At 36.9% G+C, this 26,597-nt stretch overlaps 1 protein-coding gene and 1 long non-coding RNA gene across 6 annotated transcripts; one reads left to right on the top strand and one right to left on the bottom strand.

Annotated features, from left to right (window-relative positions):
* Positions 1–12,989: 12,989 nt before the first annotated feature.
* On the bottom strand, positions 12,990–14,282 carry LOC122314070. The gene is made up of 2 exons (XR_006243591.1): positions 14,198–14,282; positions 12,990–13,920 (listed from the first exon to the last, which is right to left on the bottom strand). It is a non-coding gene; the product is annotated as an uncharacterized LOC122314070 (long non-coding RNA).
* A 939-nt stretch (positions 14,283–15,221) lies between these two features.
* LOC122314069 (silicon efflux transporter LSI2-like) lies at positions 15,222–21,528 on the top strand. Of its 5 annotated transcripts, none has more exons than XM_043129458.1 (4): positions 15,222–15,489; positions 16,549–17,817; positions 17,971–18,160; positions 21,075–21,528. In XM_043129458.1, the coding sequence occupies exons 2-4, from the start codon at positions 16,627–16,629 to the stop codon at positions 21,335–21,337; spliced, it is 1,644 nt and encodes a 547-aa protein (XP_042985392.1). In that variant the 5' UTR covers positions 15,222–15,489; positions 16,549–16,626; the 3' UTR covers positions 21,338–21,528. The 5 variants fall into 5 exon arrangements, with proteins under 5 accessions (XP_042985392.1, XP_042985393.1, XP_042985394.1 ...); XM_043129459.1 differs by having other exon boundaries at positions 16,600–17,817; XM_043129460.1 differs by having other exon boundaries at positions 16,534–17,817; positions 17,971–18,090; positions 21,075–21,250.
* Positions 21,529–26,597: the final 5,069 nt, after the last annotated feature.

Raw genomic sequence — 26,597 nt, forward strand, 5'->3', positions numbered from 1 at the left:
CAAAGTTTGAATCGTCCTTTCTGTCTGTCCATCTGTTTGTGGGTGGTATGCACTACTAAACCTCAGACTAGAGCCTATCGATTCTTGTAAACTTTTCCAGAAGCGTGACGTAAAACGAGGGTCTCTATCTGATACGATCGTCTTAGGTACTCCATGCAATCTGACAATCTCTACTATATAAATTCTCGTCAATCTTTCTAGAGAATCTGTATTCTTAATGGGTATGAAGTGAGCACTTTTTGTCAGACGATCAACTATTACCCAGATAGTATTATTTCCGGCTGAGGTCCTTGGAAAGCCTACTATAAAATCCATGGAAATATCCTCCCATTTCCATTCTGGGATTGGCAATGACTGCAATTTACCGGCTGGCTTTTGGTGCTTTGCTTTTACTAATCTACAGACAGAACATTTGTTCACAAATTCTGCTACGTCCTTCTTCATTCCTTCCCACCAAAAAGACTGTTTCAAATCCTGATACATTTTTGTACTACCAGGATGAGCAGTGTAAGGTGTGTTATGAGCTTCCTTTAGTACTTTTTCCTTTAACTCTTCATCTGCTGGAATGACTCTTCGGTCCTTGTAATACAGAGTCCCATCCTCTCTGAGGCTAAAGTCCACTGGTCCTTTTGACTTTTCGATCTTTTTTACAACTTCCGCAAGTTTACTGTCCTTCTTTTGACGGTCTTTCAGTTCTTCCCAGTCCAATGGAATGAATTCTTGGATTGTAGTCAACATGGTTTCCTGACTACGGTTTCTAATCAACAGTTTTCTCATACTACATAAGAGGGAATTTACTTCTGATGAAGGAACTGATAAAGCTTCTTGTCTGCTCTTGCGGCTTAAAGCATCAGCTACCACGTTGGCCTTTCCAGGATGATACTTGATGTCGCACTGATAGTCGCTGATTAATTCCAGCCATCTTCTTTGCCTCATATTAAGATTCTTCTGCTCAAACAGGTACTTTAGGTTTTTGTGATCTGTGAAGACTTCACACTTCTCGCCATACAAATAATGTCTCCAAATTTTAAAAGCAAAAACTACTGCAGCTAATTCCAAATCATGAGTAGGATAATTTTGTTCGTGATTCTTCAGTTGTCGTGAAGCATAAGCAACCACTTTCCCTTCTTGCATTAGCACACATCCGAGTCCTGCCTTAGATGCATCGCTATATACTACAAAAGATTTAAGAGGTTCCGGCAGTGTAAGTACCGGTGCGGTGGTAAGTCTTTTCTTCAACTCAAGAAAACTTGTTTTGCACTTATCATTCCAAGTAAATTTCACATTTTTCTTAGTCAGGGCGGTGAGTGGTCCAGACAAACGGGAGAATCCTTCCACAAATTTCCTATAGTAACCAGCCAGTCCTAAGAAACTTCGGATCTCATGCACACTGGTCGGTCTCTACCAGTTCGTTACAGCTTCAATCTTGCTCGGGTCTACTGCTACTCCTCTACTAGAGATCACATGACCTAGAAATTTTACTTCTTCCAGCCAGAATTCACACTTACTAAGTTTGGCATAAAGTTTCTGATCCTTAAGTATAGTTAAAGCCATGCTTAGATGATGTCTGTGTTCCTCCTTGTTCTTAGAGTAGATTAAGATGTCATCAATGAATACGACAACAAAATTATCCAAATAAGGTCTGAATATTTTGTTCATCATGTCTATGAATGCGGCTGGAGCATTGGTTAACCCAAAAGGCATCACTAAAAACTCGAAGTGGCCATACCTTGTCCTAAAGGCAGTTTTCAGCACATCTTGATCCTTGACTTTTAGCTGATGATACCCGGATCTCAGGTCAATCTTTGAAAACACTGCTGCTCCTTGCAACTGATCCAACAAATCATCGATTCTGGGTAATGGGTATCTATTCTTAATCGTCACCTTATTCAACTCTCTATAGTCTATACACATCCTTATAGATCCATCTTTTTTCTTCACAAATAACACAGGTGCTCCCCACGACGAAGAACTAGGGCGGATAAAACCCTTCTCCAAAAGTTCTTCCAATTGTAGCTTGAGCTCCTTCAACTCGGTAGGGGCCATACGATATGGCGCCTTGTGAGTCGGAGTTGTTGCCGGCTCCAACTCTATTTGGAATTCTACTTCTCTATTTGGTGGTAAACCAGGTAAGTCATCAACGAAAACTTCAGGAAAGTCTTCAACCACAGGTATCCCTTGGATTCCTATAGTTTTGGTTGTCTCCTCTATAGTTATCAATAGAAACGCTGAGGCTCCATCATCGATACACTTCCTAGCTTGCAACGCCGAGATCAAAGGTGGGGTGGCCTTAACTGATGTTCCTGCGTAACTCATCCTGTCTTTAGTTGGAGGTTCAAACACAACCTCTCGTTTCCGACAGTCTATCTTAGCGTAGTGCTTGAAAAGCCAGTCCATCCCCAAAATCAGGTCGAATTCCATCTGACCGAATACTAACAAGTTAGCCTTCAGTGTCCTTCCTTCTAGCTCTAACGGACAATCATTAACTAAACGGGTACAAGATACTGTATTCCCATCAGGAATTAATACTACAACCCGTCGTGGTAATAGTTCAGTCTGCAAACTACAAATTCGTGCAAATGCTGCAGACACAAAGGACTGCGACGCACCTGAATCGAATAGTGCACAAGCCGAGAACCTAAACAAATTAACCCTTCCTAAAAAAAAATATATACACCGATATTAATACTAATTCTAACACATTCATAATACCTGCAACATCATAAATACTAAAAGGAAAGAAAAAAAAAAAATACCAGTCATGACGCCAGCTTCATCAGTTTCAGGTGCGTCAACATCAAAATCACCGGGTGTTACTACATACACTCGTGCCGGGATGTGGGGCCTTGGCTTGCGATCACCAGCTCCACTACCTTGTTTGGCGTTAGGACAATCTCTAATCATATGTCCTGGTTTTCCACATCGGTAACAGACTCCATATCCCTTGTAACATTCTCCAGAATGAAGCTTACCACACTTAGGGCATGGTGAATAAAAGGACGGCTTCTGTCCTCCAATCATTATTCCCTTGCCTTTCTCCGGACTAGAAAAATGCCTCTTTTTCTCAGCACTACTGCCTGTAGTAAATGGCATGGCCCTCTTTCGATCGGTCATGTTCTGGATTGCCAATTCCTTCTGCTCAGCCTCTGCTATTGTCGCTACATTTACCAACTCTTGGTAATTCTCTATTCTAAGGCAAGCTACTTGACTTCGGATTCTAGGCAGAAGTCCTGCTTGAAACTTTTGTGCCTGCATCTTTTGAGTTGAAATCAAGTGTGGTGCAAACCTTCCCAATGCCATGAATTTAGCAGCATACTGCTCTACAGTCAAACTACCTTGTTTTAAGGACGCAAATTCCAGGGCTTTCAATTGTTTGACAGAGTCTGGGAAGAATCTGTTGTCAAACTCTTCCTTGAACCTCTCCCAAGACAATGCAGCCATACTACCTAGTTCCCTAACTAGAAGTTGCCTACGTGTATCCCACCATATTCCAACTTCTCCTTGGAATAGGTATCCAGCATATAGAACCTTTTGGTCCTCAAGACATCCACAAATCTCGTACGTTCTCTCGAGATCTATAATCCATTTCTCGGCTCTCAGTGGTCCTTCATTACCAAAAAAATTTGGGTAACGGTAAAGCATAAACTTCTCATATGGACAACCCCTAACTTCGGGTCTAGGTGCGATCACTTGTTGCTGATGTCTAAGCACGTCAGTCAGCATACGCACAGCTTCAGCTAATCCTCCATCCATTGGGGAATCATGATTCTCCTGATTGATACCACCTTCAGGGTTTTGAGGTATTCTACCATGAGTCATTTGTCTCTTCCTGTAACACACGAGTATACATATTACAATCATATAATACCTCTCATACCTTTAAGAAATTCAAGCCTAATGACAACTAAATTTCAAACCTAATATTTGGTGCATTTCCTAAGGACATGTGGATTTACTGCCCAGAGACGTATTGCTCTGATACCACCCTGTGACGCCCCCAAATTCCGTTTGGGATCGGACAAACATTTGAAGCGTCGAGACATGCAACACAAGGTTACCTGCCCCCGTTCATGACATATAAGATGCAATAATCCTAACATGCATCTAACATTATGCAATATTCGCAGCGGATAATTTTTTTTTTTTTTTTAGCAATACTATGCACCAAACTGAAAATATCCCAATACTTAAAACATACTTCATACATAAAGATCCATTGAATAACTAAGATCACAGCACTATTCCAAAATAGTTATGATCCAAAAGTACTGGAGATGCAACTCCATCGTACAAGTAGTAATTTAACTACTATATTAACATTAACGACGCACCGTCGTTCAGTCGACTGTGTCTAGTTGGTCAGCTCCTGATCCTCCTTCAGGTCCTGTAACAAGATCTACCATTCGGGGGGAATGGTAGTTGGGACTACCACAGTGAGATTTGATAAAAAATATCTGCAAGTTAACAAAAAACTTCCATACAGACTAATGATGCATGTATGACAGTAAAAGCATAAATGCATAATCAAATTTATAAGTAATTAAAGCACAACTTAGCGTACAAGATAGCATAATTGACATAGCTTAAATTGAATCATGAACTGAACTTGACTTGACATGAACTTGATCTGAAACTTGACTTAGCATGAACTTGCTCTGAAACTTGAATTAACATGAAAAATACATACTCCACAGTTGTTGTGGCCCCATGTATTCTACGTGTAAATACATACTCCACAGTTGTTGTGGCCCCATGTATTCTACACAAACTTGACTTAACATTAAAAATACATACTCCACAGTTGTTGTGGCCCCATGTATTTTATGTGTAAATACATACTCTACAGTTGTTGTGGCCCCATGTATTCTATACATCACTATGCAGTTAAATACATACTCCACAGTTGTTGTGGCCCCATGTATTCTACATAAACTGAATATACTCAAGATGAAATGTGACTGGAATATGAAAGGACTGAAACCCTGACGTAACATAACGTGACTTGAACATAATTTGAAATACATAACCAACTTGAGATAGTAACATTTCGTAACATGACATAACATATAACAAACAACATATTTAGCATGACATATTTGTAATGTATAGTAATACATGACAGAATATATTGTGTAACAGATAAAAATTGATGACAGAATAAATTCTGTATAATAGACAATTACATGATAACTTGGCATGGCATGACATATATGATAACATACATACATACACTGTAATTCTTTTACTTAGCACACATACACAGTAGACTGCTAGTAAGTTAAAAGCTAACTTACCTCGATCTCCGCATTTCTTATAAAACTTTAAGTGCGATCACGAGTAACTGTAATTAGTGATTCTAAAAGTTAGAACTAAATCACTAATAATTTGAAATATGGAAAATACTAACTTAAAGAGTAAAATTTTTATTTTACTCTCTACATGTGGGAAAATGACCGTTTTACCCATAACTTAAGGATTTTGCATACTAACTCCAAAAGTTTCCAAAATTTACATTCCTCATGTAAATCTTGTCCTAAACTTAAATATCAACTCAGAAAAATTTAAAACAAAACACAACTATGAAGAACACACTATGGTCGAAACATCCATAGGCCATTTCCCTGTATTTTTGTTGCAATTCCTTCCAACTTCAAAACTCATGCTTAAACCAAAATTTTACAACAAACATCTTCCAATCCTAAGTTCAAAACCATACTTAAAACATCCATTTAGAAAAAGCTAATAATCAACACCAAACTCTTTTGTAAAAAGATCCAAGCACTTGAATCACAAGTTTTGACCTTAAATCAAAACATCTCCAAGAATTTCAAAAAATCAAATCTTACTTCTAACATATTCATAATATCATCCTAACATCAACCATTCTTTAAATCATCAAACTAAAGTCACCAAAATCACAAAATAACATTTGGAGTTTTTGGTTTTACACTTAGTCCAAAAACATAAACTTTTCCCTCAACTAGTTTTGATAAATCTCTTGATCTATGACTTATAAATATATGATCTTCAAACCAAACCATCACATGGTTTAAAAAGATGTCCTAAAACATATATAAGCTTCTAATTCAAGATCATATGGTTAGAAATTAACCAAAACATAAATTTAGCCAAGAATATCCACACTTTGACTTATTTGAATATCTCTTTGCATAAAATTTCATATCTTTGAAACTAATATCAAATATCTTCAAAATAATAATATAACATGTATATAAGATGTTTAGGATCCTCCAATAAAATTATCAAAGTCATTAGAATAGGTTTAGATCACCAAAGAGTTAAACTTTCTCAAAACAGAAACTGTTTTTCCTCTTCCAGTTTCTAAGTTTCTAAATCTAAGAACATCTTTCATCAAAACCTTTAATCATGAAAAAATCCTCAACCAATAGTCACATATACATGTTAACAATACTCCATAAAAATTTCGGACCAATATCTATCCATTAGCTTGGTCAAAAACTCCAAACTATAACATATTCTCCAGTTTATCTCCCAGAATGACCTTTCTATAGTTTACACAATATTTGACTGACCAAATGATCTTCAAATGGGGCAAATAAGATATCCATGTAAACTAGACTCAAAAAGGAACAACTTATATGAATGAGACTTTATGATAAAACACTTACAACAGCTTCGTAATGGGCATGCAAAAGATCTCCTAAAATCTGTCCGAGAAAGAGTGTTTGATAATCTTTTATTAGAAGGAGTAATTGAAGATAAGTTCATGGGTGCTGGCTGGACACATTTATGGACGAGATAAGGGAGGTGATAAGGTTGGAGTTGAGAGTTAAGTGTGATTTTCTCCTACCCAAAATATCTATAAAAGATTATCTCATAATATTCTATCCAATAATATCTACAAAAAATCAACTTAAGATATTTTTATCTAATAATATCTATAAAAATCAACTCAAAATATTTTTACCCAATAATATTCACAAAAATTACCTCAAGATATTTCTTTTTATCCAATAATATCTACAGTTTTGAACATACGTTTTGTCCGAAAATATGAAAAAATGTTATTGCGCCATAAGACTTTAAATAACCCTCCGAGTCTAATGACACAAACCATAATACATTTTGACACTTCTAACTATCTCCAATAATTAAAAATACACTTCTGATACCATAGTAAATAATAACACTAACTATGTAGTTAGACAAAAACCTATACGATTAATGGATTCGTGAAAACTTATGGATTTTTCACGAGATTCCTAAAGTTAATAGAAATTTCACAATTGAATTTCTAGCGGGCTGTTACAGGCCCTACTGCCTACATCCTCACCTCAAGCTACCCCTTGAAGATCCCCAAATTTACTATTCAACCTCCTTCAGGTGGAGATAGAAACCTATTACACCTTTGAACAATATCGGATCCGTGTAAAAAATCATCTACACTTGCAATCACCTTACACGTAGTGATTCAACTATTCCCTGTGTAGAACACTTTCTACACGCACAAGGGTTATACACACCCTTTTACTGATACAAGAGCTTATAGTGGGTAGGTTATCAGAAAACACTCCTCAATGAGTGAAATAAAAACAATACAATGCAAACTATATCTCTCTCAAAACGAACAAGGTTTAAGACTGAATGCTTAGAGAAGAGAGAATGAAAGTTTTGAATAAATATTGTATGCTCTTGGTGTTGTAAATGTGAAGCTCTCAAATGATCTTTTCAAAAAATTAAAACCTAATCTTTTTACTTTTTGCATATGACAAAAGGAGCACACTTTACTTTTCAGATTTTTTAAACAAAATCATTTACCTTTTGCATAAGTCAAAAAGATCACCAATCACTTTTAAAAATTTTCAAATATAGCATGCACATCTGAAATATGATAATTAATCATTTTTAATATTTTTAAAGTTCAAACCTTTAATCATGTCATGCACATGTAAAAGATGATAATAAATTATCTTTCAAAATTTTCAAATTTAATTTCCAAAATATTCATGCACATGTGGAAAATGTATTTTAATGTTTTATGATAAAATATTACTTTTGAGCCTTAATCCTAATTTCAAATTTTTAAGAGATTTATAACATTACTCTATGACTTTAATGTGAACTTGTCCTCTTCTTGCTCATATTTGGTTCCTTGATGTTCTTGACTCCATTGTATGGACAACTTGAGGTTGAGACTCCTTTATTCTTTGAATTCATTTGTTATTATCAAAATCTATGTATTTATTTATAATTACACGAAACTTGAAACCTTGGATTCAACAACAGAGAAGAATTCTTTTGAATGGATTGAGTTGGCTACTACAGCTTTCTAGGAGTTAGAAAAAGTGGTGATACAACCTCATGTACTTAGACTTCCTGATTTCTTTAAAAGCTTCACAATTGAGTGTGATGTAAGTGGCATTGGGTTGGGGGCTGTATTAATGCAAGAGGATTAGTCCATTGCCTATTATAGCAAGGCTTTTAAAGGCAAAACCTTGCTTCTGTCCACTTATGAGAATGAATTATTGGTAGAGGAGGTTTGGATAGTAAATTGAGATTAAAGTTAAAAATAGAATAAAATCTTATTTTTTTTAATGTTATTTTTGTTTTGAGATTTGAAAAAGTTGAATTACTTATTATATTTAAAAAAAATTGAAAAATTTGTAATGATTAGATGAGATAAGATGAGTTAAGATGATTTTAGTATTACTACTGTGCAAAAGTAGAGATCATACCTGCTTGGTCAATCCTTCAAAATTAAAAGTGATCAACATGCCCTTAAATTCTTTTTGTAACAAAAGGTAGGAACTGAGGCTCAACATAATTGGATTACTAAGTTAATTGGGTATGACTTTTCCATATAGTATAAGAAGGGAAAGGAAAATAAAGTGGCAAATGGCCTATCAAGGAAGATTGATGAGGAAGGAGGAAAATTAGCTGTAATATCTTTCCTTACCCCATTGTGGATTAAAGAATTGAAGCAGAATTATCCCCTGTCTCACAAAGTCCATGCTATTTACTTAAGACACCAGAATAGGGAGAAGGTAGATACACATTACTCCCTACAAGGATTGTTATTGAGGAAGGGTGCGATGGTAGTGGTTCCAGATTCTGTTTTCAAAGAGATAGTCTTGTAGCACATCCACTACTACCCCAAGCTGGCCTTGTGGGCTATTACAAGACTTTAAAGAGGGCCAAGATAGATTTTTATAAGGAAGGGATGTGTGGGGATGTTAATAAGCTTGTGAGGGATTGAGATATATGTCAGACAGCCAAATATGAGGCTATCCATCATTCTGGTTTATTATAACCATTACCACTCTCACATGGAGCTAGTGTGGTCTTTTCAATAATTGATAGGCTTACCAAACATGCACATTTTTTCCCTCTCTCTCATTCTTATACATCTATTAAGGTAGTTCAAGTATTCTTCTCAGGGTGTTCAAGTTATATGGATTGCCCAAATCAGTCATTTTAGATAGGGATGTTGTATTTACTAGTGTCTTCTAGAAGGAGTTCTTTTATCTGTAGGGTACTACTCTAGCTTTGAGTTTTGCCTATCATCCACAAATAGATGGGTGAACTGAAGCTCTTAGCCCAGTTTGGATATAAGAAATGTTTTATCTCATCTCATTATTACAATTATTCTAAATTTTCACACAAAATATAATAAACAATTCAATTTTTTCAAATCTCAAAATAATAATAATATTAGAAATGTGATAACCCGTTTTTACGTGTGTTTTCACTGAAGGAGTTTTTTTAATTTAATTAATATATTAGTTTATTTATTTTAAATTAATTTATTTTAATTGGTTTTTAATTTATTTGATGTTGTATTTAATTTATTTTAATCGTTTTAAGGTTTTAAAATCTTTTTTGACAGATTTATTTTTGGTTTCCGGAGTGAGGATTGGACCTCATTTCATTTCTTTTCTCTTTTTCTTTTTCTCTTTTTCCTTTTCTTTTTCTTCTTTTCTTTCTTTTCTTTTTTTTTTCTTCTTCTTTCTTCCCCGTTTCCTCTCTCCTGTGCGCTGCCCCTTCTTTTTTCCCCTTACCGTCACTGCCACTTCAGCTGCCCATTGCGCCGCCGTCCGGCGGCTGTGTTGTACACCACCCCCACCATTCTCTTCCCCTCTCACCAGAGTTCATCCCCACCAATTTTCAGAGCCATCAGACCAGCCGTTAGCCGCCACGAGCCCCTGGAAGTCACGGCACTTGCCTGTTTTTCTCCCCTGTCTCCGGTTGCTTTCGCAGTCCAGAACCGCCGCTCGCCGGCGGCGTGGCCTACACCACACACCCAGTTTTCTTCCCCTCTCACTGGTGAACATCCCCACCAAGTTTCACCTCCATCCGAGCCATCGTTAGCCACCACGAGCTCCTCCAAGCCATACGATTTTTCACCGATTCCGGTGCCATCGCACCACCTCCGACCACCATCTCTTCACAGTTTCTTCCCCTACCTCTTGCCGACCTAAACCATCCATTTCTGGCCTCGATCCGTTGGCAGAGCAGCTCCCACGAGCTCAACTCTGTTCAGCCCCTTTTTGGCCTTCGACCGCCATTTCCACCACTACCCACGGCCAAAACTCATTTTCTTTAACTTTATAAACATCCCTAGACCATTCCCTATCAATCCCGAGTCTTGGTTTGTCCCCGTTCAAAAATGGATAATTTATTACCCACGGCCACAGTGTAAATTAAACTATTTCGTCGTTTTTCTTCCTCCGTTTGCAACGCCAGGAGCTTTTGAACTCTACTTTTAGATTTAAATATATTTTGCTCATTCAATAAATATTTATCTGTTGGTTGGTTGATTCTGGACTGAGTCCGAGGAGTTCGGGAGTCGGATGGTTTGAGGACGGATTGCTTGGTTATGTTTGTTTGTGATTTGGTTGGTTATTCGTACCATGAGGTGTGCGTTGCATATTGCATATTTGTGCATTTTATTTTAATCGAGAAAATCCCGTTTTATTGGCGTAAATGGTTTTGGGTGCGTGTGTCTCACGAGCTCAAGTCGGGATAGGTTATTATTTCGGTGGAGCTCCTCTGGTCACTTGGGAGTGGATAATACTGAGTAACATCCCCTGGGTTGTCGCAGGGCGACGACCGGATTGCACGATACGGTAACGCTGTCGTGTCGACTCCGTGGTCCCTAGAGTGGTGGGGGCGCGAGTCTGGGCATCGCTCATTTAGGTGTCACATGCTTAGTCGTTACCTGCGGTGTGGCACAGAGCCAGGGTGTGCGGATGATCCCTAGGGGAGATCATGGTGCATGCATAATTGGATGGTTTTTATGGTTTTCGGATGCGGGCCATTTTCTGGAAAAATGGCGAGGTTTGGTTTCAAGACTTCTGATTCATTTTCTGGGAAAATGGTGGTTTAGGCCATTATTTGGGATAATGGCGAGGATGTATTGAGGCTTTTGATCAATTTTCTGGGAAAATTGTGGTTTGAACCATTATCTGAGATAACGGTGAGGCTTGGTTTTAAGGATATGTTTTTGTGGACCAAATGGGTTTTTTTTGGCGTGCGTGGAAAAAATATGGTTTTACGGGGCATGTGTATTGGTTTTTCTTTCATGCATATTGCTTGAGTTTTATATGTTTTTATCTAGTGGTGTTTGGATTTTACTTACCTGCGGTACAATTTTTGGTTCCGTAGATTTTGGTGCAGAGTTCGAGGAGAAGGAGGAGGCTGAACCCGCTGATGCGGCTCCGCCGGAGTTCTGAGTGGAGTATATGTTTTGTATTTGGCTTTGAAATAATATTTGTGTTTTGTAATATTTCATCATATATGTTTTGAACAGCTTTGTATTAAACTAAGAAGAAATTCTTTTACTTAGTTTTTGACTTTGCTTTTCGCTGCGAATTTCTCGTGCACATTCGTTGCTTATACACACACTTGGCACATATCGATAGGGTGATAACCCGTGAGGTCATCATCCGGATGACTCGATTTCCCCGTGTTCGTGCGTGGGGATTTGGGGGCATCACAAGAAAATAATATTTGAATAAGATTTTATTCAACTTTCAACTTTTATCTTAACTTACTATTCAAACGGTACCTTAATAAATGTTTAGAAGGGTATCTGAGGTGCTATATTAGGTCCAAGCCAAAGGATGAGATTTGTGGCTTCCTATGGCTGAGTGGTGTTATAACACCACAAGCCATTCTTCTACTAAGATGCCTCCCTTTGAAGCTTTTTATAGCTACTTTCCTCCAAAGTTATTGTCCTATGTTCCAGGAACTACTGCTAATGCTGCTATTGACCAAAAACTTAAGACAAGGGAGGAGATTCTATGTGTACTAAACGAGAATTTGCATAAGGCCCAATAGAGAATGAAGTTCTTTACTAACCAAAAAATCAAACCTACCTCAGTTATCATATGGAAAGTAACTAGATGGCTGCAAGAGTTGAATATCGATAGTCTAGCAAAACAAAATGTTATTACTTTGCTCTTGCTCAAGGTGCTTATACTTGAGGTGAAAGTTAAAAAGCCAATTATGGTTTCTTGGATGCCTTCTATGAAAGGTAGATTGAAACTAAATTTGGATTGAGCCTCTAAATGGCTGGAATCCCAAACTAGCTGTATGTGGTGGTGTGATTCGTGATTCTCAAGGTTCTTTTTTTTTTTTTTTTTCATGTGGCTTTCTGGCAAGCTTAGGCATTGGCACTAACACCTATGATGAGCTTTCAACTTTAAAGCTTGGACTTCTTATCTCCTACAAGTTGAGCATCAATTATCACCTTACCATCCCACTTCCATTTTAAAATTGAACACATTTTCAGATAAGGAAATTTCCTTACAGATGGTCTTGTTGATATAAAGGCAGTAGTTAGAATGCCTTTTTCTTTTCTATATCCATGCTTTCAAAACTATTGGTAGGTGTTTTTACACTTGATAAATGTGGTTTGCCTTCTTTTGGTGTAGATAGTTTTCTTGTTTCTACATACCTTGTAAAAAGATGCCTAGATTAGTGTTATTAGCATACATAAAAATGTATTATAGATAACTTGATAGTTTTATTTTCAAACCTTAGGTTTTATGATTTTGTGACCTCAAAGATTTCTTTTTACAATCCTGCTACAGTCAATCGGGAGATGCAAATGCGGGGTAAGCGCGCAGGCCACGTCAATTAAATTAAAAATTAATAATAAAAAAGACAAAAAAAAAAAGAAAGAAAGACATCAGGTGGTCGTCTTCTTCGTCAGTCTCTCTTCTTCGCATGGGTCTCTCGTCTTCGTTTTCAAGTGGGTAGATGAAAAAGGTAAATCTTTGGGTTGAGTCGTCTTCGTGTGTAGATGAAAAAGGCAGATCATCCACTGCTTTACAAGTTCATTGAAGAATTTGCACTGACTTTTGATGGGAACAAGTGGGGGCACAATGACCCTTACCTAGTCTCAAGAGTTGTTTCCAGGCTGAGTGGAAGGTCTGGATTTAATTTCATTGTGTTGCTGCAATCGGTATTTTATTCGGTTGATTGGAGTCAGATTCGAAGTCTGTTTCGAGAGCCTATAGACGAGCAACATTCACCCAAAAAAAAACACCCAGGATCCACAATCCCTTTCCTTAGCCTATCAAACCACACTTCCGCATGAGTATTCTTGAATATACAATCATAATTCGGATTAATAGCCATTACCCTGAACCCCTCATCTAAAAAAGGTTTCAGAACTCGACTTACTTCTTGATTTCATTGAATTTGAGACTATGACCAAGCAAACATTTGGGTGAGACTTAAAAAGTTTCCATAGCCAACATTTCTCTATCACCAAATGACTTCAACGAAATCCTGGTCATAAAGAATCAAAACTTACAAGAGGCAATATAATTTCCAGCGAAGAAATTCTCGATTCTTGGTGAAAAAGGAATGGACTGAGCTTTGGAGGGCACACTCTTGAGCTTGCGCTTGTGCTTCCGGGCTCGTCTCGGCCTGAAAATCGAAGAGTTGGTTATGGGTAGGATTGAAAAGTGTGATTTGTGCAAAAGGGGCGACTGGGTCTTCAAAATCACAGATGCTTTTCTTCTTTCGTTGCATACATCACTGAAGCAAGGTCAGTGGGTTCAATAGAAGAGAAATGGTGTTTGAGCAAAGGGAGGAGAAGATGAGGTGAGACGAAGAAGACGAAGAAAGGAAGAAGATGAAGGAAGAAGATGGAGAAGATAAGAGGGGAGACGAAAGGAGGAAGAAGATTTTGCACGATACGTACCATTTCATTAAGGACTCGTAGGACCCAACTGCTCGACGACTTCCTCTCTCGCTTGCAATTAGCATTTTTCTTCTTTTTATACATGGTACTTGTCGGTAGGAAATGAGATTTATTAACAAAACTAGAGGTACCGTCTGCCTTCTTTAATAAAAAAAAAAAATCACACCTATTAATGTCATTGGAGCAATGATAGCCACTCAAAATGTGTCACATCACATGTATAATTGGGGACATATGTCTCTTTCGACAAAGAAATTAAATAGAAAATAAAAGAAAAAAAGTAATATCTTGAGAAAAATACTGTTTTTTTTTTAACCATGACACTGAGCTTTAAATTTATTTGTACTTAATTTAGAATAAAAACATTAAAACACAGAATAGAACAAAAGTAATTAACTACGGTAATCACATTCTAAAATGTCGGGGAAGAAAATAGAAACAGAAAAATAAGAGGAACATGAGCGCAGTATCACTTGCCACTACAAAATTAAAAGAACGTAAAAAAAGCACTGCGGTTGAGACAAAAATAAAGTGTCTATCATGTGTGGTTGCTTCCAATAAAAAACAGAATAGAACAAAAGTAATTAACTACGGTAATCACATTTTAAAATGTCCGGGAAGAAAACAAAAAAAGAAAAATAAGAGGAACGTGAGTACAGTATCACTTGCCATTACAAAATTAAAAAAACTAAAAAAAGCACTGCGGTTGACGACAAAAATAAAGTGTCTATCATGTGTGGTTGCTTCCAATAAAAAACAGAATAGAACAAAAGTAATTAACTACGGTAATCACATTCTAAAATGTCCGAGAAGATAAAAAAAGAAAAAGAAAAATAAGAACAAAGTGAGTACAGTATCACTTGCCACTACAAAATTAAAAAAACTTAAAAAAGCACTGCGGTTGAAGTAAAAAATAAGGTGTCTATCATGTGTGGTTGCTTCCAAGAAAGCAAGCGCACTTCATACGAAAAAGTCAACCGAACACCGCCCCATTTAAAACAGAGGCACAAAAAAACAGACTAGGCCCGCCGACTGTCGCATAACGTGTGACGAGAAACGAAAACTTTTTTAACGTTTCCTTTCTTTTTCGTTTCCGAAGAAGTCGTGACTCAAGGGATTGACATTTGAGGCTACAATTAGGCGGCTTCGTTTCAACTACCTTCTTTCTCTCGACTCTGGTTTCAACTTTTACAAGCGGACGGTACTTGTAATTTTGAAAGTTGCAGATTATTTCAACTCCCTCTTTGTTCAGTTCAGAGGTTACATGTGAGATCTCAGTTCCTCAATCTCAGGTTAGAAATTGTCTCGGGATTTAGCTTAGAAATCCACCGAAACGGCTATCGAAATCGCACTTCACTACCTATAGATTTTGACTTGTGCGAGTCATACCGTCTCAAATCTCTTGTGAAATTTAAGAGCGGCTTCATATATATTGACTTCTTATGCATTCCCTCACATTTCTTTAATGTATGTAGAAAACTTCTGATTCTGGATATTCTGAGACTGAGATCGGAATCTCACTAAGATTTTCTGAAAATAGCTGAATAATACTTTCTGTTGACGAACCAAGTCTCGTCGGTCAGTTCGTTTGGTTTATTCTTCTTAAATAAATTAGATTCTTCTATTCATTATTTATGTTTTAAATATTTGTTAAAAGAAAAAAATTAAATAAAAAAATATATTGTGTGTTATATGAAAATGATGAATAGAATTTTTCATTATAAATTATTCACTATTATTTCATTATTATTAATCTACTATTTTATTACTATTAATAGATAATATATATTCATATCAAATGGAGTAGATTTGACGTGTCTTGGAAAGTTGAAAACAGAAAAATTGAAACAATTCATTTCGTCTGGATTTTGCTTTCAATATGAATCTTGAGTTCTTTTCTTCCTTGTTTGATTATAGAGTTGAGATGAGTGAGATGAAAAATTATATAAAATATTATTATAATATAATTTTTTAATATTAATTTTGTATTGAGATTTAAAAAAATTAAATTATTTATTGTATTTTGTATATAAATTCGAAAAAATTTATAATAATTATATAAGATATGAGATGAGATAATTTGATTTTGTATAACCAAATCAGCGTAAGCAGTTCATAATAGAAGAACATGTTGATCTCTTGTATTACTTGACCATGGGCTTATGTTCTATTAGTTTATTAATTATAGAGTATTCGAAGCTGCAACATCTATGCATTTGTATCTTCCTAGATTTTTTTTGAGCTTAGTCTTTACCTTCCAGCTATGTGGTCGTAGTTCTTCAATGAATTTTGCTATCATGTTAGTGCGCTTAATGTATTAGAAATTTAATTTTCAGTTGTTATATGGTAAGATGCTGTCAGCTGTGGAATTTCATTAATATATTGAGCCCTTGGAGCTGTAGAGTATTTTGGCTTACGAAGCCGAAAAGATGGTCTTAGCTACTTCTGTGAATGTGGTTCTAGGCTCCCTTGCTTTCGCAATATTCTGGGTTTTGGCAGTTTTCCCCTCAGTTCCTTTTCTACCAATTGGGAGGACTGCAGGGTCCCTCCTAGGGGCCATGCTGATGGTTATATTTCGAATCATAACTCCAAATCAAGCATATGATGCAATTGATCTCCCAATACTTGGTCTCCTTTTTGGGACAATGCTTGTCAGTGTCTATCTTGAAAGGGCTGATATGTTCAAATACTTGGGAAAGTTGCTCTCGTGGAAGAGTAAAGGAGCCAAGGACTTAATCTTCCGAATCTGCCTGATTTCTGCCATTTCAAGTGCATTTTTCACTAATGACACCTCCTGTGTAGTTTTGACCGAGTTTGTTTTGAAAATTGCGAGGCAACGTAAACTCCCACCTCATCCTTTCCTTCTTGCTTTGGCATCTAGTGCGAATATTGGGTCTTCAGTAACTCCAATTGGCAACCCCCAAAACTTGGTTATAGCTATCCAGAGTAAGATATCATTTGGAAATTTTCTAATTGGCATTCTCCCTGCAATGCTCTTGGGAGTTGTTGCCAATGGTGTAATTCTTATATGCATGTACTGGAGTTTGCTATCTATTCCAAAAGATGAAGAAGATGCAGCTATAGAAGTTGTTGCAGAGGATGACTTGAATTCTCATCGCTTTTCACCAGCCACCATGTCACATTTTACATCCTTGAGTTCTCAGGAATGGAAGTCTACAACGGAAGTTATAAATGTGCAAAGCCCTCCCAACTTATATGGGAACATGGGCAATGTTGAGACCGTTAGAAACAGATTAACTTCCAGTGAGAATGATATCCACAGTGTTCATAGTGATATGTTGGAGTCTGCCAGAAATTCTAATGCATCAAAAGAAGTGGCAAATGATGCATCTTCTCAAAAAAGGGAAGAAACCACTACTTCACACAATGGTGCATCGGTGGAGACTCTAAGAGACACACTTTCTGTACAGTCTTCAGAAGGAAAGGAAGATTTGATCATGAGATGGAAAAGGATGTTGTGGAAGTCATGTATTTACCTTGTCACGATAGGGATGTTGATTGCTTTGCTTATGGGTCTGAATATGTCATGGACTGCAATTACTGCTGCACTTGCTCTTGTGGTTCTTGATTTCAAGGATGCTAGGTCATGCCTTGAAAAGGTATAATCTGTTAACTGATGCTCTTTCTTCTTATTATTTTTCCCTTCAACTATTGGTGGAACTTGAAAATATTATAGCATTCTTGTAGTAGATAAGGAATGTGGATTGCTTGTTCGAGAGTTATATCTGAAGTCTATTTCTGTTCATTGCCAGGTCTCCTATTTGCTGTTAATTTTCTTCTGCGGAATGTTTATCACAGTTGATGGCTTCAACAAAACTGGCATCCCAAGTACTCTATGGGACTTAATGGAGCCCTATGCACAAATTGATCGGGTTAGTGGGATAGCACTCCTGGCTATAATCATACTCATCTTGTCAAATTTGGCTTCAAACGTACCGACTGGTATGCTGTTGGATTTCTTCCATGTATTTTTGTGTTATCCATTTCATCATTGTTCTTGAAAAATGAACCCTAGAAACCACTTGAAATTAAACTAAACCTTATGGACCAATACAAGAATTTACCATTTTCTTTACATGCTTTGTGTTTTCGATTGTTCCCATACTCCCTTTTAAATACTTGATATTTTCACATGCATGTTCAAATCTCACTCAAGTTGAGAGTGTGCCATCATTCTTCTAAGCAAACCTTTCAATCTGAAAATGTTTTTTTAACTTCCACTCTTACACAATTTGGCACCTTCTTAATTATTTATGAAGACTTGAATAATTGCAATAATGGTTAGATCCCTCACGGAGGTTTGTCTCTCAATCACGGCACAAGGTGTCTGGGACAAAGTGCCAACTAATCTCGAGGATGTACAAACTCTTAGTAAAGAATTTCACACAATTGCACCTCTAGTAATGAAGGGGAAATTCCCCTAATCCGATAGCCCTAAGAGCGTGAATGTGGAGTTTCGAACCACTACTTGGGCTTAGGGCCTTTTTCTCTTGCTGTGCTAATTTCTCCTTTCCCAAAATCCTCCTTAATCCAAAATCCTCCTTACTCCTAAGCTCCTCAGGTTAGGGAGAATTCACCCTCAAATTTTGAAAGTCTTTGCTTCAATCCTTTGAATGCTGGATCAGTCTCTTCTTTTTATTCAACATCACTCTTGTGCTTGTAAACTCACTAAGATTGAAATTTTTGCATCAAATTGATAGAAGCCAACAGTCACTAACCTCCGAAAATCGAGCTCTTCTAACAACATTTGAATCCAAAATCAACAATTTTCTCAAGAAAACTTGACAAAAAAATTTCAATCCCAGCAAAACCTACACATTTAGTTTTCCTAAAATTCACTAGCATCTCATCTTCAGCCTATCACCTCATACTCTAGCATATCATTTGCTTGAATAATGTAATAGAATTGCCCAAAACATTATTCACTTCCACAACTTCATTCTCTCCTGTCAGTTCTTCTTCCCTTATAGACATTTTGCTTGTCAAGAAATACATTTCGTTTCCCATAGTAGGTTTGCATTTTTACTAGGTAAAAAGACAACCTTAACATTCTCAAAGGTAAAACAGTAAGTGCTTCACTTGTCACTTTGAATGGCACCAGTATCATATTGCCAAGGTCTACCCTACAAAAGATCACACGCATCCATCTTAATGACATCACACCAAAGGTTATTTTTATATTTTGAACCAATAGAAAAAAAATAAAATAAAAGAAAACAAAGCGACATTTAGAAACTGTTACCTCATCCTTTTGTGAAGCCAAGCCAATCTGTAACAACTAAAATGTACCTCTGTCTGTAAGTTCAACTTTTTGACTACTTCCTTGGAAACCTCATTCTTGAATCTTGTAGTTACTTGAATCAATCACTAGTTTACAAACCTTACCTCCACTAATTAGGTTGAAAGAAACATGTTGTGCAACCCATCATTAACCTCTATCTTATGAGGCATATAGTGTGCTATATGAACTATTAACATAGGACCATTGTCTCCTTGGACGAACTCCTCTTTAGGTCACCCTTTGACCCATCGTTATAAATAGGCTCGAAATCCACAACACCTAAATCCTCATCAACAAGACTATCGGCCTCAACAACAATCTCTTCCATACTTCCCACCCTTTGTGCAGTTTGCCACCCTATGATCTGATTTACCATACTTAATATTGTATCTGTGAGCAAGGTGCTGACTGATTAGGTTGTATGTTTTTCACCCTCCTATTTGGTGTGAGGGATGTAAGTGGTGGACTAGTGTTACTCGTGCCACTAGTATCCCACCTATTACATCCCATTGTCTCCTAAACATGGCCTTTTCTAAATGAAAGGCTCACTGATATGTTTCAGACACACTAACATGGTCAAAAGATTTAGTGTATTGAAATTATTGTCTCTTACCACCAAAATATTAAGATACCAATTAGTCTATAAAATTCAGAAGTCTATGCATCTATATATCTATTACCTTGTTAGAGATTTTGAAATTGTTGATGCATTGACCACAATCCAAGAATTCCTCGAAGTCAAAGACACGCTTGAAACTCTGGAACTTCTCTTGCAATGTGTGATCTCATTGCCACTACTAAGCTCCTTTGTGGATTTGATGGTGATGTAAGTTACATCACTTATCCAAAACCCAAAGGCAAGTAATATTGAAAATAAATAATCACAAAAGGAGCAAGGGTTATTTTTACAACATTGACTGTGAGGTTATTTTTCATAAACAATTTGGTCTTGATTGTATATGTTTTTCGTGGTTTAACCTACATCTCTAGTGGGAACTTGCTCAGAGCTCTTTCACATAAAACTATCTAGGTTGCTTTTAAAAAGTATCAAGGGATTTTAAGCCTGGAAGATTGCTGCTATATATTGCTTGATATGAATTTTAACAAAACACAATTCATTTCAGCTCTTAAGTATTTACTCCTACAAAAACATTGTCTTTTGAATGCACATATATAGCAACTTATACTTGATTATTTCAAATCCACATATTAATAAAACTTAAATTCATCCACGAATTTCTATAAGAAAATAAATTTTAGTTGTCGTACCTTATTGAAACCACTTTGGAATAAAAAAAAAATTGAAATAATTAGTTAAAAAACATTTTATCCAACTGAATTGACTGACGAGTTGGGTGATATGTTTTAAACTTGGTACTGTACGTTATTTGTTGTGCGTGTTCTAAAGATTCGTACTGATGATGAGTTCTTTCAGTTTGGGGAAAAATCTCTATACCATTGATTTAGGATTACATGGCTATATATCCCTGATCTAATCCATTATTGATCAACATTATAAAGGTCATTAAACTATTTTTATCGGGATTGCTTATAACTCATGCTTCTATCATACAGTTCTCTTACTTGGAGGAAAAGTGGCAGCATCTGCAGCTTTAATTTCCGCAGCTGATGAGAAAAAGGCATGGCTTATTTTAGCTTGGGTCAGCACGATAGCTGGGAACCTCTCATTATTAGGATCAGCTGCCAACTTGATAGTGTGTGAGCAGGCTCGCCAAGCTCCACACCTCGGGTACACTTTATCCTTTTGGAGCCATCTCAAATTTGGAGTACCCTCGACTCTTATAGTCACCGCTATTGGTTTGACACTCATAAGATGACTTTGATGCTTACAAGAATTAGGATATTTTGTGTGGTTAATAAAGTGTAAATATAAATTGCCTCAGACTTGAGCTATTCTAAGCAAGTGAATAATGTACAAACACTGCAAGGCATAGGCCTTTTTGAGGCGAAAACTAAAACGTTGTAATAGAAACCGCCGGTAATGAGGTGTTAATGTGGTGCTTTTTAATTCGCTGCAGCCATATAATAAACAGTAACCTAAAACACTATGAGAAGAGATTCGTTTTCTTTTTCCAATGATTAATTGACAAAAAAGTTAAATTATTTATTATATTTTGTATAGAAATTTAAAAAAATTGTAATAATTATATAAGATGAGATGAAATAAGATAGTTTAATTTTGTATAACCAAATCAACGTAAGCAATTCATGATAGAATATTGATGGTGATGTAAGTTGCATCACATATCCAAAACCCAAAGGCACTTAATATTGAAAATAAATAATCACAAAAGAAGCAAGGGTTATTTTTACAGCATTGACTATGAGGTTATTTTTCATAAATAATTTGGTCTTGATTAAATACGTTTTTTGTGGTTTAAATTGCATCTCTAGTGGGAACTTGCTCAGAGCGCTTTCACGTAAAAGTATCTAGGTTGCTTTTAAAAAGTATCAAGGGATTTTAAGTCTGGAAGATTGCTGCTATATATTGCTTGATATGAATTTTAACAAAACACGATTCATTTCAGCTCTTAAGTATTTTACTCCTACAAAAACATTGTCTTTTGAATGCACATATATAGCAACTTATACTTGATTATTTCAAATCCACATATTAATAAAACTTAAATTCATCCATGAATTTCGGTAAGAAAATAAATTTTAGTTGTCCTACTTTATTGAAGCCACTTTGGAATAAAAACAAAATTGAAATAATTATTTAAAAAACATTTTATCCAATTGAATTGATTGACGAGTTGGGTGATATGTTTTAAACTTGGTACTGTATGTTGTATGTTATTTGTTGTGCGTGTTCTAAAGATTCATACTAATGATGAGTTCTTTCCGTTTGGAAAAAAATCTCTATACCATTGATTTATGATTACATGGCTATATATCCCTAATCTAAACCATTATTGATCAGTGTTATAAAGGCCATTTTCAACTATTTTTATCGGGATTGCTTATAACTCATTCTTCTACCATACAGTTCTCTTACTTGGAAGAAAAGTGGCAGCATCTGCAGTTGTAATTTCCACAGCTGATGAGAAAAAGGCATGGCTTATTTTAGCTTGGGTCAACACGATAGCTGGGAACCTCTCAGTATTAGGATCAGCTACCAACTTAATAGTGTGTGAACAGGCTCGCCAAGCTTATAACAAATGAAAAATGCTACTGAATGTATGAAAAGGATACCAAAAAGAAGAAGCTTAGTAGAATGACGAAGGTAGGAACAGAAATAAAATTGTTTCTGTGTATTTGATTTTTGTTGTGTGTTTCTGTACAGAAGGGCCTGCCCTTTATATATACTTACATATGTGTCACTAGCATACAAGAGTCTGCAACTCGTACATCCTACCACTACCCTGCACACACTGCTTTTACAGAAATGGAAATGTAATACAAACAAAAAAAAAAGCATGGCCTGGAGGTGGCCTGCACATAGGACAGAGCTGCACATAGGACAGAGCTTTATTCCTCAGAATTGTTCTCCCATTTCTTCACACGACTGCTTCCCTTTCTTTGCTGACTTGCCATTCAATGGTGATGCACGTGAAGGTGACTGTGCTTCCTGGTTCTCCACCTCAGCAGCTTCATTGATCTTCAACAGCCCCCCGCAAGGTGGAGAGTAGATATCTGCTACTCCCATCTTGGACATACAAGAGTAAAAGGTTTGAGAGTCCAAAGCCTTGGTTAGTATGTCTGCCACTTGTGATTTGCTGGGTACATGTTCAGTGATGATGCTCCCTTCTTGTATCTTGTCTCGAATTAAATGGCAGTCAAGTTCTATATGCTTGGTCCTCTCATGAAAGACTGGATTGGTGGCTATATACAAAGCTGATCTGTTATCATAGTATAGGAAAGCTGCTTGAGGATGTTCAATATGCAACTCCTCAAATAAGTATTTCATCCATGTCAATTCACAGCACACATTGGCCATGGCCCTATACTCTGCCTCTGATGAGGACCTAGAAACAACATGCTGTTTCTTGGACTTCTAAGACACTAATGATTCACCAATTAGCACACAGTAGCCTGTCACAGACCTCCTGCTATCAGGGCAAGTTCCCCAGTCTGAATCACTATATCCATGTAGCTGTAGTTTTGAGTTTCTTGGATAGAATAACCCTTGGCCTGGTGCCCTCTTGATGTACCTTAAGATCTTGTGTGCTGCATGTAGATGTGGGACCCGAGGGCTATCCATGAATTGGCTTAATAACTGGACTGCATATGAAAGATCAGGCCTAGTTATTGTCAAGTATAGTAATCGACCAACTAACCTTCTATACATTGTAGGTTCTGGAAGTAACTCCCCTTCCTCCTTGCTTAACTTGATGTTTTGTTCCATAGGGATCCTAGCAAGTGTGGATCCAATAGTTCCTAAATCATTTAGAATATCCAGAGCATACTTTCTCTGGCATACATGAATCCCATCCTCGGTCCTGGCCACCTCAATTCCTAGGAAGTATTTCAACTTGCCTAGGTCCTTGATTCTGAACTTTTCATGAAGGGAAGTCTTGAGGTAGTTGATACTTTTAATGCAATCACCAGCTACTATGATATCATCCACATATACCAATATGGCTGTGAATGAATCCTTAGTCCTTTTGGTGAACAAGCTGTAATCAGCTTTGGATTGAGTGAATCCTTGCTCAGTAATGAAATTTGAGAGCTTAGAGTACCACTGCCGTGATGCTTGTTTTAGTCCATATAGACTTTTGTTCAATTTGCACACCTTCTTGCTATCTGCATTACAATACCCAGGAGGAAGTTCCATGTAGACTTCCTCATCGAAGTCACCATGCAAAAATGAATTGTTTACATCAAATTGGAAAAGTCCCCATCCCTTTATTGCTGCTACAGCTAGAAGTGTTCTGACAGTGACAAGTTTAGCCACTGGTGAGAAAGTTTCATGGTAGTCTAGTCCTTCTTGTTGGGTATATCCCTTTGCTACCAACCTTGCCTTATATGTCTCTACACTCCCATCAGCTTTATACTTAACTTTATATACCCATTTACACCCAATTGCTTCCTTATCAGGTGGTAATTTGACCAAGTCCCAAGTGTCATTTAGTTCAAGAGCTTCTATTTCAGCTTTCATAGCTGTGCACCATTCAGGTGAACCTTTTGCTTCTTGATAAGTTTTAGGTTCCATTTGAGAGGTAATGGAAACAACAAAGGCTCTATGTAAATTGGAAAGTTTTTCATATGAAATACTATCACTAAGAGGGTAAGGATTACCTGATGGACTCTTGCCTTTCTGTTTGTTCAACATTTGAGATGGGTGAAGAGAAGAGACCTGCTGACATATGATATCCTGCAAATGGCAAGGTGTTCTTCGATTCCTTGTTGATCTCCTAGGCAAGTGAGTTATATTTGATGGATGGTGATGAGTGGGAAGGTCTTGAGAGCTAGTTTCTGACTCGATTTGAGGGGTGTCAGAAACTTCTTGTTCAGATATGGTATTTTGAGAATTTGCTTCTACTTCTTGAGAAATGTTTGGAGGAGCTGTGATAGATTCTGTAAAAATGGTAGGGATTTGAGTGAAGCTGATATTGCTTTGGTCTAGTTGCTCATGAGTTTTTGTGAAGGTCTCATCTTTGTAAGGGAAAACATTTTCATAGAAAATCACATTTCTAGAGATGAATATCTTCTTGGTTTCAAGTTCCAGTAAAGTGTATCCTTTAATTCCAAAAGGATACCCTATGAACACACACCTTTTTGCTCTAGGGTCGAATTTATGCCTTCCATTGACAATGGTAGTGGCAAAGGCTAAGCAACCAAAAACTTTAAGGTGTGTGTAATTTGGGATTTTGTCAAAGAGAATTTGATATGGACTTTTGTTGCTTAGTACAGGTGAAGGTATCCTGTTTATCAAATACACAGCAGTCAAAATACAATGATTCCAATATCTTAAGGGGATTCCACTTTGAAACCTCAATGCCCTTGCTGTGTTTAAAATATGTTGGTGTTTTCTTTCCACCATAGCATTTTGTTGAGGTGTTTCAACACAGCTCCTTTGATGTATGATGCCCTTTTTGAGATAAAAATCCTTCATGTTAAACTCCCCCCCATTGTCACTCCGAATGATTTTTACTTTGGTCTCAAACTGAGTTTCTATCATAGCACAGAAACTTTGAAGCGTTGTGGTTGCATCAGATTTTAGTTTTAACATGTAAGCCCAGGTACATCTACTGAAGTCATCTACAATAGTCAAGAAATATTTTGATCCATCACTGCCAATCTCATTGCAAGGGCCCCAAATGTCACAATGTAACAGTTCAAAACACTTTTATGTTTTGTGTATGCTTAGAGGAAAAGGTAGTTTGTGTAGTTTGGCTAGAGGGCATATGGAGCAAGGTTTTTCATTTGGAATCTTGGAAAAATGAACTTCACCATCTATATTAGAAACTGAGTAAGAAGAATGTCCTAGTCTATAGTGCCAAACATCAAAGTTTTGTTCATTGCTGGTGACTGAAGCAGAAATAGGAAAAGAAGATAATGGACTCATTTTGCTCAAGGCATCTAACAAGGCTGAGGGAGAGACCTCCCCTTGCAGCATGTGGTACAGCCCCTGCCTCACTTCACCCATGCCAATCGTCTTCCAAACTGAAAGGTCCTGTATGTAGCAGAAATGGGGGAAGAAAATCAAACAACAATGAAGGTTTTGAGTTAATTTTCTGGCAGAGATTAAGTTGTAAGTAAAACTAGGAACACAAATAACATTATGAAGGGTTAGAGAGTTTGTGACTTTTACTGATCCCATATGAGTAGCAGCAGCAACATCTCCATTAGGTAGAGCAACAGAAAAAGAGGTTTGTGATTGGATTGATGAGAACAGTGAAGGAGAACAGATCATGTGATCTGTTGCTCCTGTATCAATGATCCAAGGGACATCCAATTTATTTGAAGGCTTGGAGTTAAAAATAGATAAGCATAGTGAGGGTGTACCAGAAGCTTGATGGACATTTTCATCAGAGGCAAAAAGGCTTTGGGCATTGTTGGCTGAGGGACCTGCTGCTGGTTTGAGCAAAGCCAGAAGCTGTGAATATTGTTCTTGGCTTAAGGACACTTGAG

This window comes from Carya illinoinensis, chromosome 6 (genome assembly GCF_018687715.1).
Source record: "Carya illinoinensis cultivar Pawnee chromosome 6, C.illinoinensisPawnee_v1, whole genome shotgun sequence".
NCBI lineage: Eukaryota > Viridiplantae > Streptophyta > Magnoliopsida > Fagales > Juglandaceae > Carya > Carya illinoinensis.

Excerpts from the sequence above, each read along its gene's own strand:
- LOC122314069 (XM_043129458.1), top strand. The coding sequence starts at position 16,627 with ATGGTCTTAGCTACTTCTGTGAATGTGGTTCTAGGCTCCCTTGCTTTC. Across the intron at positions 17,818-17,970 it reads CTAGGTCATGCCTTGAAAAG|GTCTCCTATTTGCTGTTAAT; the intron begins GTATAATCTGTT and ends GTTCATTGCCAG. Across the intron at positions 18,161-21,074 it reads GGCTTCAAACGTACCGACTG|TTCTCTTACTTGGAGGAAAA; the intron begins GTATGCTGTTGG and ends TCTATCATACAG.